This window comes from Lepidochelys kempii, unplaced genomic scaffold, assembly GCF_965140285.1.
Source record: "Lepidochelys kempii isolate rLepKem1 unplaced genomic scaffold, rLepKem1.hap1 scaffold_134, whole genome shotgun sequence".
NCBI classification, from domain to species: Eukaryota; Metazoa; Chordata; order Testudines; family Cheloniidae; genus Lepidochelys; species Lepidochelys kempii.
In genome coordinates this window covers 38412-56546 of record NW_027621915.1, presented here as the reverse complement: position 1 = coordinate 56546, position 18135 = coordinate 38412, and the positions used below count along the sequence as shown (strand labels likewise).

Sequence of the window (18135 nt, the reverse complement as noted above, 5' to 3'; positions counted from 1 at the left end):
AGATCATCTGTCCCCACTGCTCCCTGCGCTGGGCTGGCTGCAGCACACATCTGTGTAAGAGGCTGGGCCAGAGAGATGTTACAGTCAGGGTCCAGGCAGCCCAGAAGGAGAACAGAGGGTCTGAAACCAGAAGACGAAGCAATCAAATCCGTGGATTCGACAGAGAGGTTTTGCACCCTACAGGGACTTCAAAGAAAGTCTGTTAGGAAAGCTGAGATGTTAGTCTGGAAACTGCTAAGGCAAAGATTGTGACTTGTTAAGGTTCAGTTTACATCACGACAAAGTGTGTTTTGTTTTCTTTGTCTGTGTGAAATTTGTCTCTTTCTCTTGCTTAGTTTCACTTAAATCTCTTGTTACTGTGCTTCCCAAAGCACCTCAGCGTTGTGTGTTCGAGTGAAGTGTGAGTCTCCAGCCTACCCAACAGGCTGAGCTGTGCCCTGTCTCTCTGAAGGTAGCGAATAATTTCTGAGCGGTGCAGGGCCCAGAGTCCAAGGGCAGTTCACCAGACATCTCCTGTGAAGCCCAAAGAGACCAAAGGAGCAGGAGAGATTCAGGCCCCACTGATCCACGAGAACTTCCCACAGAAGAGGCTACACAGGGCTCCAGACACAGCCAGCAGGATCCCTCCCACAAGCTGGGCCATGTCCTTCCCCTCCCAGCCCCACAGCTTCCTCCCCACCCCAGCATCAGGAACCCCTCCCACCTCCCTGCTCTCCCCATCCATTCTCCAATACCAGGCTGTTTCCAGAATGGAAGCAGGTGCGTACCAGAGTTCACTCACCGCTAGATGCTGGCCAGGCCTCGTGTCACCGCTTTCTAGCTGGGCTAGCAACCCCGCTGATACTCTTGCAGTTTGCTGGCTGAGAACTCAGCCCTCCAACCAAGTGACTGGCCTTTACTCCACTCCTTCCTGGGTCGTGCTCCTTCCAAACAAAGTCCAAAAATGTCTTGAACAGAAACAAGGCCTTCCACCCTCGTGGGGAGTTCTTCCTCCGCCTGATTTCGGCTCAGCCTGCCCTTCTTGGGTTTCTATGGTCTTCTGTGTCCCCTTCCTTAGGGACGGTGAGAAAACCCAGTCCTACCCTGGACTCCAGGTTTTGACCCAAGGCCGTCGACTGAACAGCTCGCTCTGCTTCTGGACTTTTGCTGCTGTTTTCCCTTGTTTCCTCTCAGGTGGGGCTCACTTGGTCATCAATTTGGCCTCGCCCCAGGCTAGGCAGCCATAGGGCAAGCCACCCTGTTAGATACCCTCCTTCTTCAAATCTGGTCCAGCCCGGCTGACAGGTTTGCTGCGGGGATCATGAAACCCCATTGCTGATCAGAAGGAGGTCAGAGTCTGTTCTCTAGGAGCTGAAGGTCCGTTTGTCCTGCTGCGGGAAGTGGAGCTGGAGAGCGGAGAAGTTAGGTGAAAGAGACTGCATGATGGAGTTGGAGACTGAGGGATGGGAGCCTCCTCCCAGAAACGCTCCCAGGAGAACAGGTTTGAGGAGTTCTCTGGGGAGTCTCTTGCTAGGAAAAAAACAAGGATGGCACATTGATGGAGATGTCTCTGTCCCAGGGATGGGGGAAGCTCCCAGCCAGGCTATGCAGCAGGTATCCCATTTCTCCCCCAAGAAACCCAGATGCCCAAAGAAGTCAATGGCTCTTACCTCCATGAGGGAGTGGGGTCTTCCCTCTCAGCCTCTTTGAGAACTACCACTGCTTGGTTTCCTCGGACAAGGGACCTGCCCCCTCTGCTCCCTGAGGTGGTTCAGCTTCTGACTGCAGCCATCTGGGAACCTGTCACACACCCCATGGCCTAGAAGACATGGGGGGAGGAGGCTCCTCTTCATGTCAGACTCTGAGAGCCCAAAGAAGAATAAAGGGCAGGAGATGAAGCTAGCCCTGAGCCTCTGTCCCATCCTCACCTCCGCAAATGTGGATCTTCCTGAGCTTCAGTTGGGCAGACAGTCTGTAGCCCTGACACAAAGGTCCTTCTGCGCCATATGGGGCAGGAAGATCTCTGCCTGGGAGCACGGGGAATGGGATGGGGGTCAGATCAAGCAAAGAGGGGAGGGGTATGGGTGGGAGAGAAAGAGCTCCTGCCCCAGATGAAGGAATTTGGGGGGCTGAGGGAAGGACCCAGCTCCACAGAGAGGGCAGAGAATTTCTGTGAATGACAGGGAACTCCATTTCCGCTTCCACGAGCCCCGCATTTACAGTGAGACAGAGCAGTACCTGCAGCAGAGAGCGGGACTTGCTGAACAGGGAGGGGAACCTTTAAGAGCATCAGACGAGCCACAGCCCTTGCAGCGCCTTGGGCATCTGGTGCAAGTGCCTGATGATGTGAAGCTGGCCCATGACCTTGGCTGTGACATCCTCGTGCTGCAGGGGAACGAGAACATGTCAGAGACGGAGACACTCCCCAGGAATCAGGGAGGATTAAGGGCACCTGGAACTAGCACCATCATTTCCACCCTGCAGCTACTCATGTCTGAGTGGTGGATTCACCCTTCTGACACCCAGGATGGAGGCTTGCTGTCCTCTCTAGTGACCTCCAGTGCCAACCCCCCTCCTTGTCGGGTGAGCTCCTGCCACCTCCCCATCACTGCCCCTGACAGCTGTTCCACCTCCAACCCACCTGGGGACACCGCTCAAGTTCGTAGAACCCTCTCCTCCACCCCTACCTCCATCCCCACCCAGGTAGGGCAGAGAGGGGGCTCTAGCAGGGTGGCGGGGGGCAGGAGGGATTCTGGCAGCAGTAAAGTCAGATGGGGAGAGGTTGAGACCTTTCCCCAAGTCACCCCAGTGACAAAAGCTGAAGCCACAGGATGGCAGCCCTGGTGAACGAGGCAGGTCAGCAGCCCCTGCTGACTGAATCCTCCCAATCTCTTGAGAGCGGGTCCAGCCCTACCAGCAGCAACACCAGCTTTCCACGCCCATGTGCCTCAGCCCTTCCTGCTCAGTTGCCATCACCAGTCAGTCCTTGGCCTCCCAGGCTGCCGGGGAAGGGAGCAACTCTCGATGGTGGCTCAGGTGACATGGACACTAGGTTATGGGGAAATGGGTGCAGCTCTGTGGGGCAGGAAAGGTTCCCAGAGGGCTCTGAGGGGACTCTCCTGTCCTTTCCAGGAGTGATAGCAGAGCACCACATCCTAAGAAGAGAAGTCCATGAAGTCCAGAAGTCCCCACTAGGCTCCTTGCCACCAGGCCAGCGAATGGCGATAGGATGGGAAGTCAGTTCCTGGCCCCCACCCCAAGCTCCTGAGTCGATTGCAGCTGCTTACCGTGACCCCCATCAGTTGCTGGGCTTCCCCCAGGAGGGAGTAGACAAGCACCAGCCCAGCCTGGCTGACACGTAGCACGGGGTCGTGGATAGCCAGCACTGCTGTCTGAAGGAAGGATCTTTTCTGACCGATGGAGAAGAATTTTCCAAAGACCTAAAACCAAGAGGACATGAGGCTCGAGCAGATTGGCCAGAGCCAGCCTCCAAGTCCTGGCTGTAAAATGACATCACCGTCTAGTGCCCCAAAGGGCGGGGAAGAGAGCTGCTGTGGCCAAGGCAGTTCATTCCCCAGGAGGCTTTCAGGGTCCCAGGGCTCAGGGAAGCCCCTTTATTAAAAGGTCACACATGCTGAGGGACCAAAGCCTCCAGTGGTTCTTTCGGGAGGGCAATTTCTGGCAGGGGCCAGAATGGGCTGGAAATGGATCTCTAATGTGTGTGAGCAGGCCCACTCTGCTGTGCAGGGCACCAAGACGACAGGGGACCCTGTGTTGCTTCCAGCAGAGAGATTTCCTGCACCTCAGCGGCTACAGGAGTCTGTGTGTGCGTTGTGTGGGGCGAGGGGGTTGGAGCTGACAGACCAAAGGTCTCTTCACCCCAGCTTAGTGATTTCTCTCATTGCTGGGAATGGCCTCTGCATCTCCTTGGTTTCTTCAAGGGGAATCCAACCTGCAGCCTGACAAGGACAAGAAGACTCATGGCCCAGTCCCCATCCCAGACGCTCCTCGGAGACTTTTCTTCCGCTGCAGCAATTCAGCTTGTGGGAGGCGGGACAAGCTCACACAGTCTTTCTCACGGGGCGTCTGTGGAGCAGCGTTCTGTTGATGCCCTTGTCGATCCAGGAGCCGCTCCAGGTCCTCCTCTGTGATGTTGTGGCAATCACCCATTTCACCTTTGACTCCAGGCTGGGGGCATTGTGTTACGGTGTGTTCGAAGGTTTGGATATTCTCACCACAGTTGTGAGATGGGGGTGGGAGGGTGTCTTTGATTTTCTACTTGTGCAGCAAGAAGCCGCAACTTGTCTCAGTGACAATGTGCTTCTTTGGAACAGTGGCTGAGGTCCAGATACTCTGCCATTCCCTGGCCAGGGCTGGAGACATGAGGGGGGCGCATGTGGTCCATATTGGCTCTGGAGCTCACTATGTCCCCTACCCAGTTCCCAGGTTGGGGCATTCTGCTTCCTGACCGGCAATGGAATTGGGCAAAGCCCACCTCCTTTCTCTGCTTCTACAGGGTGCAGGGAATTAAACAAGGGTCTGATCAAGCAATCGTGACTGACTGACTCAGGGCTCTCCTCTCAGACACTTGGGGATCAGCCAGGGGGACAAGGAGAAGAGACACCCAGAGCCATAATCCTATATAAACTCACCCACCAGGGGATCCTCCTTATGCCACGGAGCAATGCAGCCATGTAAGACACTCAAATCACGGCAACTAGCGAGGTTCCAATGGGGGACCTTTAGCACCAGCCTGTGCCACTGGTAGCTGGATGAGGAACTCTGAGCTGGAAATAAGGAGTGGGCTCTTTTCCTGTCTCCAGGAGGCATCCACTGCAGGGAACCCAGCCAGCCACACTCCCTGAGCTGTGTCATGCCCTGGCACAGTGCCCTTACCTCCCCCACTCTGGCTGTGTTCTTGTAGCCCAAGAGCCTTCTGTCCTGGTGCCAGTCATAGCACCAGAGATCTTCCACGTCATGTATGGTCAGGCCTGGAAGAGAGAGAGAGAGAGAGAGAGAGAGAGACTTTTCTCCTCATTCTGGTTGCAGTTTCTGTGTCCTTCCAATCCCATTGGTGGCTCCACAGTGGAGTGGAGAAGAACAGAGGCAGAGAGAGACTTGTCCTCCAGCTGGAGTCAGTCTGAGAGAAATGGTCTGGGGTCCCATTATCCACCTGTGGTCACTCTCAGTCCCCTATTGGGTTCCGTGTCCCAGCTGGGTTCCTTACCCCTCTGTTGGAGCAGCAGTTGGTAGAGCCGGTAAGTCCCCTCCCTGGCCTGCCGGCTGATGTCCTTGTCTGGATCGCTGACAAATAGAGCCAGCTGGGCCACATGGTGACCCATCCTAGGGAACTCAGCTGAGATCTAATGGAAGGGAGAGGAGAGGGGACTCCATCAGCATTTTCCTGTCAGCTCCCCTGGGCCAGAGGGCTCCTTCCCCTTAGCTCCTCTGCAGCAGATGCTGGGGGAGAGGAGCTTGAGATAGACCCTTCATTTGCTCTGCTGCCAAGGGAGCCCGGAGCTGCTTTGGGATGCCAAGCAGGGGTGGAGCATGGGCTCCTTAAAGGCCCAGGGACAACACTGAACCAGGACAAGAAGAACTTGACTCAAGCCGAGCTCAGTCCCTGCTCTGACTCTGCCTCCCCATGAAGAACCCTCCTAAGCCACAGCCCCGGCAGCAGCAAATCCTGCAGCCCGCTGGAGCTAGCCTGCCTCTGCCTGGAGCCAGCAAGCTGGGGTCGGAGGTCACATACGTCAAACTCAGGGAGGGAGACTGTATATCTCAGCAGGGTTGTGCTGCTCCTGATGGCCCTGGCTCGCTCCTGCGACACCCTGGACACGACCCACAAGTTGATATCCTGTGGGGAAAGGAGGCAGGTCAGACTCAGTGGCCAGGTGCACCTGCTTTGCAAATGAGCCCCCCACGCCCCCAGCCCCAGGGGCCTGAGACATTCTGAACAGGGGGGAATATCTGAGGCCTTGATGGCAGAGCTTTAGAAGGGGATTCTTTCCCCCTGGAAACAGCTTGTACCCTGCAGGTCACAACTTGTCAGCGTCTCTCTCGATTGGGACAACGTTCGGGGTCAGGGCTGGTCCCATCCTCCCAGAACTCCTGATTCCTGAACAGTTCACCAGAAAGGAGACTGAACCCTCGGCCCTTCCCTGCTACAAAAATCCTTGGGGGGATGGAGGGAGTGACTGAGAACACAATCCCCCCAGGAATTTCAGAGCAGATCAGAGGGAAGGGCTGATTCCCTGGGCTCCTCCTGTTTCTCTAGGAAGGAGCGTGTGCCTCTCCTCTGAGAACCATCTCCCAAATCTCATGGGGTTTGTGTGTTGGAGGGGTGGGGGAAGGGTGGGTTTTCAGACTCTCACTCCCCAAGACAGCCAGGAGCCCTGTGCTTAGTGCTCAGCAGAACCAGGCAGAGCTCTGGCTTGAAATCCCAGCTCTTTCCTCTGTCCCTCAAGAAGGAAGGACCTGACACTGCATTGCACTGACCTCCCCAACCAAGGACGGCCCACTGGGGACCCAGCTAGGAGGACACAGTAGAAAATGGATCTTCCAGCCTCTCCTTACCAGTCCCCCAAAGAGTTCAGGTGAAATGGGGCTCACCTCCAAGATGAAGTGGAGCCTGTCTGTGTCTGGGGACTCTGCCAGCAGGTTCCCCAGCATGGCATCCAGGACCTCTGGGATGACTTTGTGCAGAGCCTGCAAAGCATAGGTCAGAGTTAGGGAACCTGGGCCTACACGTGCCACAGGATGGGAAGAGGGGTCTCTGGGAAGCACTGGGGAGACTCCAAACACATCTCCTGGCCTCTCTCCTTCACATCCCACGGCAGGCAATTCGCAAGAATTGATGACCCCTGGACCTTTGATCCATGAGCTTAGCAGGTCTCTGCAGAGGATCTTGTAGGCAGAAGAGTATGAAACAGCCAACTTGCTATGGATGGAAGCTGGGCTTCTGGATAAAACATGGCTTATGAAAGAAAGAAAGAAAGAAAGAAAGAAAGAAAGAAAGAAAGAAAGAAAGAAAGAAAGAAAGAAAGAAAGAAAGAAAGAAAGAAAGAAAGAAAGAAATCCCCCAGGGAGGGGTAATATCTTCCCTGCTGGAGGGAAGAATCCAACCCTGCAGCTTGTTCCAACTCTGTTACCCCACCCCTAAATCTGGAGCTCTAGCGAATCAAGGGAGCAGGGACCAAGGAGCACTCTGGAAAAGTAAGAGGATGGAGGAGGAGGAGGTACCTGGATGTCGGTGGCGTCCTTCTCCGTGTCCAGGGTGAAGACGGAGTGAAGGGCAGCTCGCAAGAGGTGGGTCTCTAGGGCTGGCTCCAGGGCAGGTTTCATGGTGCTGGCAAGAGAGAGGAGCTGGTATTAGACTGTACAGTACAGGGGTGGGACTGTCGCCAACACAGACACCAACCCACAGGGATAGAGGCACAGGCTGGCGAGAATGGAAACTGAGGCACTTAGCTAGGGAATGACAAGGCCAAGGCGTCAGACAGACAGTGGCAGGACAGGAATAGCTCCTGTTCCCTGGAGCCTGCTGCCCCTCCTGTATCTGAGCCCGGGAGTGAGCCCCTCCCCAAGGCCCCTGTCATGTTATGGAAGTGAAAAGAAGAGCCCTGCCAGGAGAGAGTGACCCTTCCCACCCCACCATCTCTGCCAGAGGCACCACTCTTGGGAGGTAACCTGGGAGGGACAGTGACGGTGACTCCCAGCCTTGGGCCTGAGCAGCACTGGGGTGAGGGGAGCCGGCGGAGTGGGGGGGTGGGGCTGTCTCGGTACCAGAGGTTGCCCACTGCAGCCAGGGAGTGGGCGAGGACGGCGCTGGGTGACGAGTCGTCGGGAAGCTCCTCGATGAGCTCCTGTGAGACGCGAAGGAGACAAAGGAGCATGTGAGATTCAGGCCCGACTGACACCTCCCAGTGGTGAGATGACACAGCCACTGCCCCACGTGGCCAGCAGGATCCCCCACAACCTCCCGCTCCTCCGATTCCTTCCTGCGCATCCGACTTGTCCCCCTTCCCGGATTCCTGCCCAGCTCACTCCCAATCCCCTTCTTTCCTCCTCCCTGTCAAAACATCCCCCATTTAGCCCCATCCCGATGACCGATCTGGGACCATGTGATTCCCTGTCCCCCACTCTCAGCTGCCCTCCAGCCCCACAATTCCCCCCCTGCCCACTACCCACCAATCTCAGAATTTCTCCCTTCTCTTCTCCCAAGTCTTCAGCGACAGCAATCCCTGCCCTCTGCTGCCCCCTCCAACAGTACCCAGCCCCCACCCATTAGCCTGGCCATACCCTTGCCAATCCCATGTCTCTCTCCTCTCGCCAGCTGCCATATGGCATGTCTCACTCACCACGATCCTCTTCACCACAGCCGCCTTGCAGCAGCGCGGCTCCAGCGTGTCCTCCCCTCTCTCCCGTGCAGCCAGACATGTGGGGTAGATGGCCTGAAGGAACAGGAGCTGCTGCCCCTCATCCTGTACCCACCAGGAGTGGGGTATAGCGAGAGAGAACCTGTTAGCGAGGGACCTTCCTGCCCTACCCAAACCAGCTCCAGGGCTCAGGCCTCAATGGGAGATTGTGGGGACCCGCCGATTGTCCAAATCCCCCACCACTCCTACGCAAGCAGGATCAGGAACTGGGACAGTGCCTGTCGGGGGAGACAACCTTGGCTGTTGTGGGACAAACACCCCCATCTTGGGGGTCCCACATCATGGATGTAAAAGGGCCCCATTAGGGGTGGTGGATCAGGAGGGACAAGACCCTCGGCAGGGGATGGGGATGCTGGGAAGGGACAGGGCCATCTTGGTTCCAGCCCAGGTGGGGAACATTTGTACCTTATCTCTGCACTGGAGCTGCTCTCGGATGACCTTGAGAGCAGCTTCATCTTTGGCCACGTCCACCCCTTCCTCCTGCTCCGAATCCAGGGGGGTCCCTGCAGCAGGGAGGGAAGGACAGGGGCGTGGTGGGCAGAGCAGGATTCAAGACCCCCCTTCCCACCTCAGGCCCCCAGGGCAGATGGGGCCCCAAACCTCCCTCTCAGGGATGCCTTCAGCCCCCAACAGCTGCCAAAGCCCAGAGCAGAGCCCCCCTCCCCTGCCCAGGACTCCAGGGGAGGTGCCTGTTCCCCCCGCCCGGAGCAGCATGGACCAACTGGCAGCAGCTCTTCACGCCCCCACCCCCAGGTCCCCGTGCGGAAGGGGCAGCTGTGTGACGGCTGCTGCTGTCCGTGGGGTTCGCGGGGCTCAGGCCAGACACCTGGGCTGGGGACCCCCCCCCCCCCCCCGGATCCCTGGGAGAGCGTCTGGGCCCAGGGTGTTCACATCCCGTCCTCAGCCCTCCCGGAGCCCAGCCTGGCTCCTCACCTGGAACAAAGCAGTGGCGCCCGTCGGCCTGGCTGCTGCCAGAGGCCCAAGTGCTGCCGCTGTCCCAGGCTGAGCTGCCGGTGCTGGGCCAGGGACCTTCCACCTCCTGGCCGGCGGGGGCTGGAAGGTCCTCAGAGACCGGGCAGGGCGAGGCCTCCTGATGGGAAGGAGGGCTGGGCTCCTGGGGCCGCTGCTGCCCACAGAACAAGCCCCAGAGCCACCCTGCCCGGCGCCCCTCCTGGGCTGGGTCCTGTCTGCCAAACCGCAGCCTGGGCCAGCTCCACTGGGGCCTGGTCGGGGCCGCTCCCAGCTCGGCGCCTGCGCCGGGAGCCGGGGTCCTTTTCCAGAAGGCCGGGCACTTCCGCCGTCTGGCCTGGACGGGAGCTGCTTCCCCGCCAGCGGGGACACAGGGGTTGCTCTGCCCCTTGGGAAGACGGCAGCTGCTTCCCTCAGGCTCTGGGGCCACCTGCAGAGCCTTCCTCCTGAACATCCGCAGGAGCCTGGCCATCCTGGAACCGAGCGGGGAGCAGGGCTGAGTCTGGGCTCAAGGCAGCCTTTCACTCCTGGGCCTTTTCCGTCCCTCCTCCTCCCTCGTCCAACCACAGCCGCCCCCTCTGCCCCCACAGGAGTGCAGGGAGTGCCATCTACACACACGGGCAGGAGTTCATTGCATGATCTGCTCCCAACGTTCCCCCTTGTAATCCCTGCTGCTGCAATAGCCAGGAAGTCTCATCCTTTTCCAGCAATGGGGTCAGTCCCAAAGACCATTGGTTACTCTGGACAAGCAGCCCCCTCCTGTCGTCCCAGGCCACTCTCCCATCCAGGTTAGAGAAGGAACAGAACCCAGGAGCCCGGACTTCTCCTGCGAAACCATTCCCCATGTCAAAGTCACAGAGACCCTAGGCACAGGAAGACCAGGGCCCTCCTCATTCCCCATTGATTTCCAGGCTCAGCAGCTCACAGGGTCTGGCCCAGCTCAGAGACTCTCAGCCTGCGGAACAGTGTCCCACAAGGGAAGGGCTGGGAGCCCCATTGCTGGAACCTTTCCAAACACACTGGAGACTGCTCTGGAGAAGCCCCTGCCTGGCCTAAGAGTGAGGGGGTCTTGGGGGCTGTTTGCAAAGGAAATCCCCCTTTGGAGATAGTCTCTCCCCCTGTTTCTCCTCTCCCCAGACAGACAGGGGAAGCCACCGAGGAACCCGAATGCCACTCACTTGCTCTCAGTGATGGTATGATGGATGGCGGATGTTCAGGGTCAGCAGACGTCCCTCGCCCTCCTCCTCACTCTCCAAGCCCAAGGCAGGCTGGAGAGGGTGGTGACCTCAGGAGTTACCCTGCCCAGCCAGCAGGCAGGGTGATGACACGAGGGCGATCGACTGGCTGTGAAAACAAGAGTCTGTCTTATTGCCAAGGGACGGAGAAACTCAGCCAGCAGCAGGGCGGTGCAGAACACTGCCCTAGGGCGGAGATGTCAGCACCTCCAGGATCCTGACATCCCAGCTCTTTACACACCTTCCTGGAGCCTCCCAACCCCGCTGGGCTGTAGCAATCAGACCCCAACCCAACTGACGGCAAACGGGCCTCAGCTACCAGCTCAGGGTCACACTGAGTCTCAGAGCCATGGATGGACCCCTTCACTAACCACTGCCATTCACTCCCTCCCACAGCTGGCAATTGCAACCAGGCCCTAATGGCTGGTCCTCCTGCCTTTGAGAGGGAGGGTCACTCCTGCTTCCATTGATGCTTCTTGATCTGTGGGACTTTGAGCAAGTTGCTCCCCCTCTCTATGGCTCTCTGGGACTCACATCCCTGAATGGGCTTTAAAAAAGACAATGGTTAAAGTTTGGACCCAACTAATTCTTGTTTCTCGAGTCTAGCCATTTTAGCAAAGTTTAGAGTTCTTGATATTCAGCACCTGGAAACATCGCTTTCTCCTTCGCAGACGGCCTTAACATCCCTTATCTCACCCAGGCTCCTGCTGCCTGGAGTTAGAGAATTGACCCTGTTCCCATTGGACCTACCCAAGGTGTCACACAGCAAAGCGGTGACGGAGCCAGAAAGAGAAGATAACAGTCCTGACTCCTGTTCTAACAGACAACACCCCCTCCCCCCCGGAGGCAGGGATAAAGCCCAGGAAATAAGGTGTGAACATTTGCATGGAAACCGTTTTCTGTCAGAAAATCCATTCAGACGAAACTACTTTGTTTCTTGAAATCGTAACAAGTAGGAGGAAAATTCTTTGCAAAAATATTTGTTTGCAAAACAAGAGCATCTCCTGTCCGTCACAGTGCATTAAACTGTCTCATCGTACACAAAGGGGAGACACTATGCTCTAGAAAATTAGATGAGATGCTTCAGTCTGAGTAGTTGCTGCTCTTCACAATTTCAAAACAATAAAATACAAATGAGATTGAATATTAGGTCATAATCTGCTATGGCTCAGTGTGATAGGACACCCCTTAGTCTGCACTGCTCCGAGTGACACTCTTCAGTGGATCCCCAGCATCCACCCATGGCGAGGTAGGTGGGAGAGGATTGTTATTTGTACTTGACAGAAGGAGAAACGAAGGCTGAGAAAGGAGCAGTGACTTGTCTTAGCTGATGCAGCCAGTCAGTAGCAGAGTTGCTCTCAAATGAGCTACAGACCAACAATTGTTCCTAGTAATTATTCAGCAATTATTTCAGAAGAATTGGAATGTTCGAGAGGATCATGAAGTGCTCCGAGACAATGAATGGAGAGCAGCGTCCACATTGGTCACACATATAACTGGTTGTGACTTATTTGCTTGGTCATAAAAGAGAACAACAAAGACCAGAGTTTCCTTCCTGTCAATAGCCCCCTCCTCAGCCAATCACGGTTGAGACTTTGAGGGGTGGGAGGCTAAGGGTTCTCATCAAATAGCCCAAAGAATGGCCCTGGTCACCACCGAGGGGATCACTCTCGGAGCACTAGTCCAGTCTCACCTCTCTGTGAGGGCCTCCCACAACCCCCCCCCCCCGGCCCCCACTCCACACACAGAGCTCCTGGTGGTGGGAGGAGAGCAGAGGAAAAGGACAAAGGAAGCAAGAAGAGAAAGGTAGGAGGGACAGAAGAAAAGGGAAAACAAAAAGGAGAAACCCCAATGTCCCCAGTAATTCTAAGGGAGAAAGTCCTAGGTCGGAAATAAAATACTGCCCCCACAATCTAATGTTTTCCTTTCCTAAAAATCAGCCAGCACCTCATGGATCAGACTGAACAGGTTCCAAACCTCTCCGAGGCTCTTACCTTCTCTACAGGGACGTCTGTTTTCGAGCAAAACCACTAAAAGAATAGGAGAAAACTCCGAAGAGGGTCCTCCTTGCGCTCACGTACGTGCAAGTGAATGCTCTCTCAGTCCTCCAGGAGAGACCTCGAGAAGGAGACGTGCTGAAGCAAAGCCACAGGGATCTCCGAGGTTGCCCCTGTCCTGCGCCCCTGTCCTGCCTGGCTGATGTCAAGATCTCTCTGTGAGGTCATCGCCTCCCCACCAGCTTTGTCCAATAGGCTGAGGTCCTGCCAAAGGCCCTTGTGATGTCACTGCCACACCCACCCCTCCCCTGCAGTGCTGATGGCCTGCCCCTATCCAGCTACATTGGATCTTTGACCTGCTTTCCCTGGATCACCCTTCTCAATGAGCATTCATTGTGGGCTCAAGCTGAACACAGTAAAACATCAGAGGCTTCTCCCCCTGCTATGCTCAGTTTTTCATAAATTAGCAGACTTTATGGACAGAAAAGACAATTAGAGCATGTCATCTGGCCCCCTGCATATCACATGCTTTCTGTAGAGCATAGGAGCTAGTTTTTGACTACACACATTCCAGAAAGGCATCTAGTCTTCATTAGAAGACATCAAGAGATGTGGAATTCCCATCACTTCCCTTTCTAGTTTGTTCCTTTGGTGATTCATCCTCACGGTTGAATATGTGTGCCCTCTTTCTCATATGAATTGGTCTCTTTTGAGTTTCCAGCCACTGGGTCTTGTTATGCTTTTCTCTGCTAGATTAATGAGCCCTTTAATACCTGATATTTTCTCTCCATGAAGTCACTTCAGCACTTCAATGACGTCACCTCCCGATCTTTTTTATCATCTAAACAGGATGAGCTCTTTCAATAGCTCACTCGCAGGCATTTTTCTCCAACCCTCAAAACGTTTCATTGCTTTTTGCTGCCCCATCTCCAAGATTTCAAAATCTTTTTTCAAAGGTGGATGCCAAGACTGGATACAGTATTCCATGATCAGTCTTCCTCATGGTGTGTCACCTCCCTATGCGCCTCACTGCTCTTTTCATACATCTAATGATGGCTTTAGCCCCCTTCACCACAGCATCACCCTGGGTGGTCATGTTGAATGGCTTGCCCAGCATGGCCCCGAAGTCCTCTTCACATTCAGTGCTTTCCTGGCTACACTTCCCCATTCTGTAGGTGTGGCCTGCATGCTTTGTTGCTAGCTATAGGACCCTTCCTTTGGTTATTTTCAAACTTGTTTTCTTTGAATGGGTCCAGCTTCTCAAGGGATCCGATTGCTCTGTGTGACTGCCCTGTCCTCATCATTAATTACCATGCTGCTACTATTTTATCACCCACCAATGTTAACAGCAGTGATTTTTTATTTGGGTTGAGTTCATTGATATTTATTTTCAAGAATTAGTCCTTGAGAACCTCTTCATATCCCTAGTGCCCAGAACCTGCTCCACACAGCACAGCGAGACAAGGCCGCCCAGCCCAGCTGTGCCATAGGGGCTAAGCACAGAACAACCTTAGGAGCTTGTGTCATCCATAGCTTCTGAACAACATGTGGGGGTCATCAGCTTACAAATACACTCTAGACTGCTAGCGTAGACAGGCCCCAAATGTATCTAAGTGTCCTACCTTGAGAAACAGGAGAGAAAAAAACAGAACCTTGATTAGCTTTATTTTATAGTGATGGAAACTGAGGCAGAGAGAAGCAAAGAGATTCGCTCATGGTCAAAAAGCCAAAAATAGAAAATTTCCATCCCACCATCAACCTCAGCCTGGACCAGTCCACACAAGAGATCCACTTCCTGGACACTACGCTGCTAATACGCGATGGTCACTTAAACACTTAAACACCAAATTTGTTCGTCTCTAAGGTGCCACAAGCCCTCCTTTTCTTTTTGCGGATACATACTAACACGGCTTCTACTCTGAAACCTGTCATTAATTTCATTTAGTGACCCTTAGTTCTTGTGTTATGAGATGGAATAAATAACACTTCCTTATTTACTTTCTCCACACGTGTCATGATTTTATACACCTCTATCTTATCCCCCATTAGTTGTCTCTTTTCCAAGCTGAAAAGTCCCAGTCTTATTAATCTCTCCTCACAAGGAAGCTGTTCCAGACCCCTAATCATTTTTGTTGCCCTTTTCTGAACCTTTTCCAATTCCAATATCTCTTTTTTGAGTTGGAGCGACCACATCTGCATGCAGTATTCAAGATGTGGGCGTACCATTGATTTCTGTAGAGGCTGTGGTCTCAACACCCCAGTAACCTAACCAGTGTCAAGTTGGTTTCAGATTTCCCGACACAGGAGAGGTTTTGAGGGGTGATTTGAAAGAGGGCAATGCGAAGGCTTTGCAAATGTTGATGGGGAGCTCCTCCTAGGGGTGATAGTGAATGAGAGAGGCCAGGTAGGGTGTGGATTGTGAAGAGAAGGCTATACATTGATCTATGGCACTTATGTCCCCCGCACCCCATCACTGTAGTACGGGAGCATCTCACAATCTTTGGATGGATTTATCTTTCCAATGTCCCTGTGTATCTAACCTGAATTCTCCCCTTAGGAAAAACTCCACCTGATCCGGCTGGAGAACAGCCAGATGTTCCGCCTCCAAACTGCACCAGAGAACATCTGTACCCTCTCATGTTCACCCCACCCATGTCCTCGCCCTCACGTCCAGCTTCAACAGCGGGTGGCAGGGCCTGCTGCCCCCTGAGCGCGTGAGGAACCCCAGGGGGCCAGTACCGCTGTCCGGCTGCACGGCCAGCCGAGGATACTCGTGGGTGGCTCCTCCCTGGAGCCAAAGCAGGGGTGTGTACCTGGCACAGCTCCCCAGCTCCCCCGGTGCCTCTCCCTTTTGTGGAGACAGAGACCCAGGCACACGGCATTTTTGTTGCAGCCCCTCTTCTGGCTCCTCCAGAACCTCTCTGCATTTCTCCCTGCACCTCCTGAGCTGCACACATGCCCCGGCCGCCCCACAAAGCCATAAGATTCCTCCTCAACAACCTCCTGGCGCCGGCCCGACAGCCATCTGTCACTCTAGGAGCAGAAAGCTGGATGGGGTTTGTCCTGCGACTGTGGGGCCTATTTCCGGTCCCTTGTCCGCTCCTGTCTCTGGGCAGAGTTCCTCTGGGCAGTGCCCACTGACTCCTGGATGCCTTGGAGGAGCGGTGGGGGCTGTTGGGGGTTCTCTGCTCGGCGTCCCCCTCCGGATCCCTGATTTTCCACCTGAGACCAAGCTCCCGTTCCTGTTTTCTCCTTTGTTGTCCCCCACCATCAACTGGAGCCTGGACTTAGTGGTTCCTCCCCCTTTGTCAAGGGACAGGGCCTTTAGTTTTGGGCAGGCCCAGCCCGGCCTGTCCTAATACTTCCCATAGCACAGGAACCCACAGGGAGTGACTCACCCTGGCATCGGCTCCCTTTACCCTGCTCAGGAGAGCAAGGGGCAGCTCTTCTGTGCTGCCTTTTCTCGGCCCCCCTAAAAGGGAACGGACCCCATAGGGAAGGAGTTGAATTCCCCAGAGGTTTCAAACTTTGATTCCCCCGGGGTGGCCATAGTTTTGTACCACCAGGCAGAAGCAAACTCCCCCCCATTGTTTGCTCCTCTCCCCCCTCCCTCATGGACTTGGAGTTGCCCCCTCCCCAAAATCTGAAATGGTGCCCCTGGATCCTCCCCACCACACCGAGCCTCTCCCTCACGGCCTTGAACATGCCCCTCCCCATTAGCCTCTCCCTCCTCCTCCCTCCATTCGGCCTTTCTGTTCATCATGCAGACCACCAGTTTCCCACCTTTTCAGGCTGGCAATCCCCCCTGCACAATAAAAAATGCCCCAACGCCCTGAGGTTTCCTGTCCAAGTCAGAGTAAACCTTGTGTCAGTGCTAACGATGCCAGGAGCCTGCAACCCGGCTACAGCGACGACATCGGATCTCGCCAACGCCCCAGGGTTTGGCCACCCCAGTTTCACCCTGGAAATTGTCTTTTTTTCGCCTAAGATTGTAATAATATTTGCAACACCTCACGCCTACACCCCCTCCCTCCCCTCTAGACTCCACCCATGGCGGGGGGGGTGGGGGCAGGTGTCCTGTGAAAAAACTGCTCCCTGACAGAATTTGCTGCTTAGATAGTCCTGAGCATGCTCGGTAACATCTGCTGAAGCCGCAGTCCTCAGCCTCCCCTTACTTGGAATCAGATTCTACTGCCTGCTCTTTACAAGGGCTACAAGGGGGCAAAGGGCAGCGGGGCTCGATCCGGTTTTATAGTGGGGGGTGCTGAAAGCCAGCTCATGCAACTGTGTGTTCAAAAGCAACGTGGAAAGGTGCAATTCCCATGCCCACCGCATGGGTGGAGCACAGCTCCGGGATTTGAAATAATGCCAGCTTCCTTCTCACAGCCCCAGCAAACTTTTCACAGAGAAAGCTGGGGGCAGGGATTTCCCTACACCCCCACCCCCAAATTTTCCCAACACCCCCCCCCCCACACACACACAGTTTTGTGAACTAGTTACCTGCAGCATTGCCACTTTCGTGATTGTTTGGAAATTTGAATTGAAATTGAAACATTAATACCCACTTTAAAAGCATGTAGAGTGTATGATAAAATACGTGTATCTGAAAAAAATACAATAGATTTGAAAAGTATGAACATGACTAGCTTCCTTATACAGCTGTTGTTTTTGGTGGCGATGTCAGCGCATTCATTTCAGTGAGGTTGGCCAACCTAGTAATTTCAAATGATGATTTGTAAGCAAAGTCTAAATGAGCTCCCCCTGAGAGCTAGTGATGAGCTGGGGACTGGGGGGAAAGGCTTCAGGACCAGATTATATTTACATTCACACCTAATCTACCTTGGTATCCAGCAAACAGAGCTCTGTTGCCCAAGTGATAGATTTTGGCTGGGGCTGGGTTACAAATCCCTTGAATGGGTGGGGGGGGCGGGGGGGGGGGAAAGAAAGGTTATTGTTCTTATTGCATGAGTAAAGGGCAGCAGAACTGTACTTAGCCTGCGCTGATTGAGGGCATCAAGAGAGAGGGTGGGGACCTGTCCCTCTCCACTGTTTAAAGACAGAGCTGATTAGGCTCCATAGAGAGTCTTTTGTTCTGTTCAGTGACCACTGCAGCTGAAATCTCTGATAATCAGGTCTAAGTGCTCAGACCTGCTGTGGGACAGTGTTTCTGTGGAAGACACTTTGGCCCAGCCTGCACTAGCAGGGAGGTTCCCCCACTGAGAGCTGGGTGGGAACCGCGAGAGACCAACTCACAGAGGTCACAGTGGCAGGTGGCAGCAGACGGTGACAGCGCAGGGCTGTTGGGGCAGAGCAATCGGGTGAACGGTGGCCTGACAAACAACAGCAGCCAGAGCACTGGACTATGTTTTAGTGACCTTTCTCCAGAAGCTAGATTTGTGACTGAGAAACTTACATCAATATATCTTCCCTAGTAGGCCAAGATTTTTAAAATGCGTTATTTGCCAACGTCATTATCTCACATCATCGCTATCTCAAGAGGTCATTATCTTGGGGAGT

General features: G+C 54.6%; 1 protein-coding gene across 1 annotated transcript; it reads right to left on the bottom strand.

Moving 5' to 3' along the window:
- Nucleotides 1-6919: 6919 nt before the first annotated feature.
- On the bottom strand, nt 6920-17127 carry LOC140904859 (uncharacterized). Its single transcript, XM_078851041.1, has 6 exons — nt 17119-17127; nt 15287-15406; nt 8340-8462; nt 7765-7844; nt 7222-7327; nt 6920-6955 (listed from the first exon to the last, which is right to left on the bottom strand). Exons 1-6 carry the CDS (start codon nt 17125-17127, stop codon nt 6920-6922), a joined length of 474 nt encoding a protein of 157 aa, XP_078707167.1.
- Nucleotides 17128-18135: the final 1008 nt, after the last annotated feature.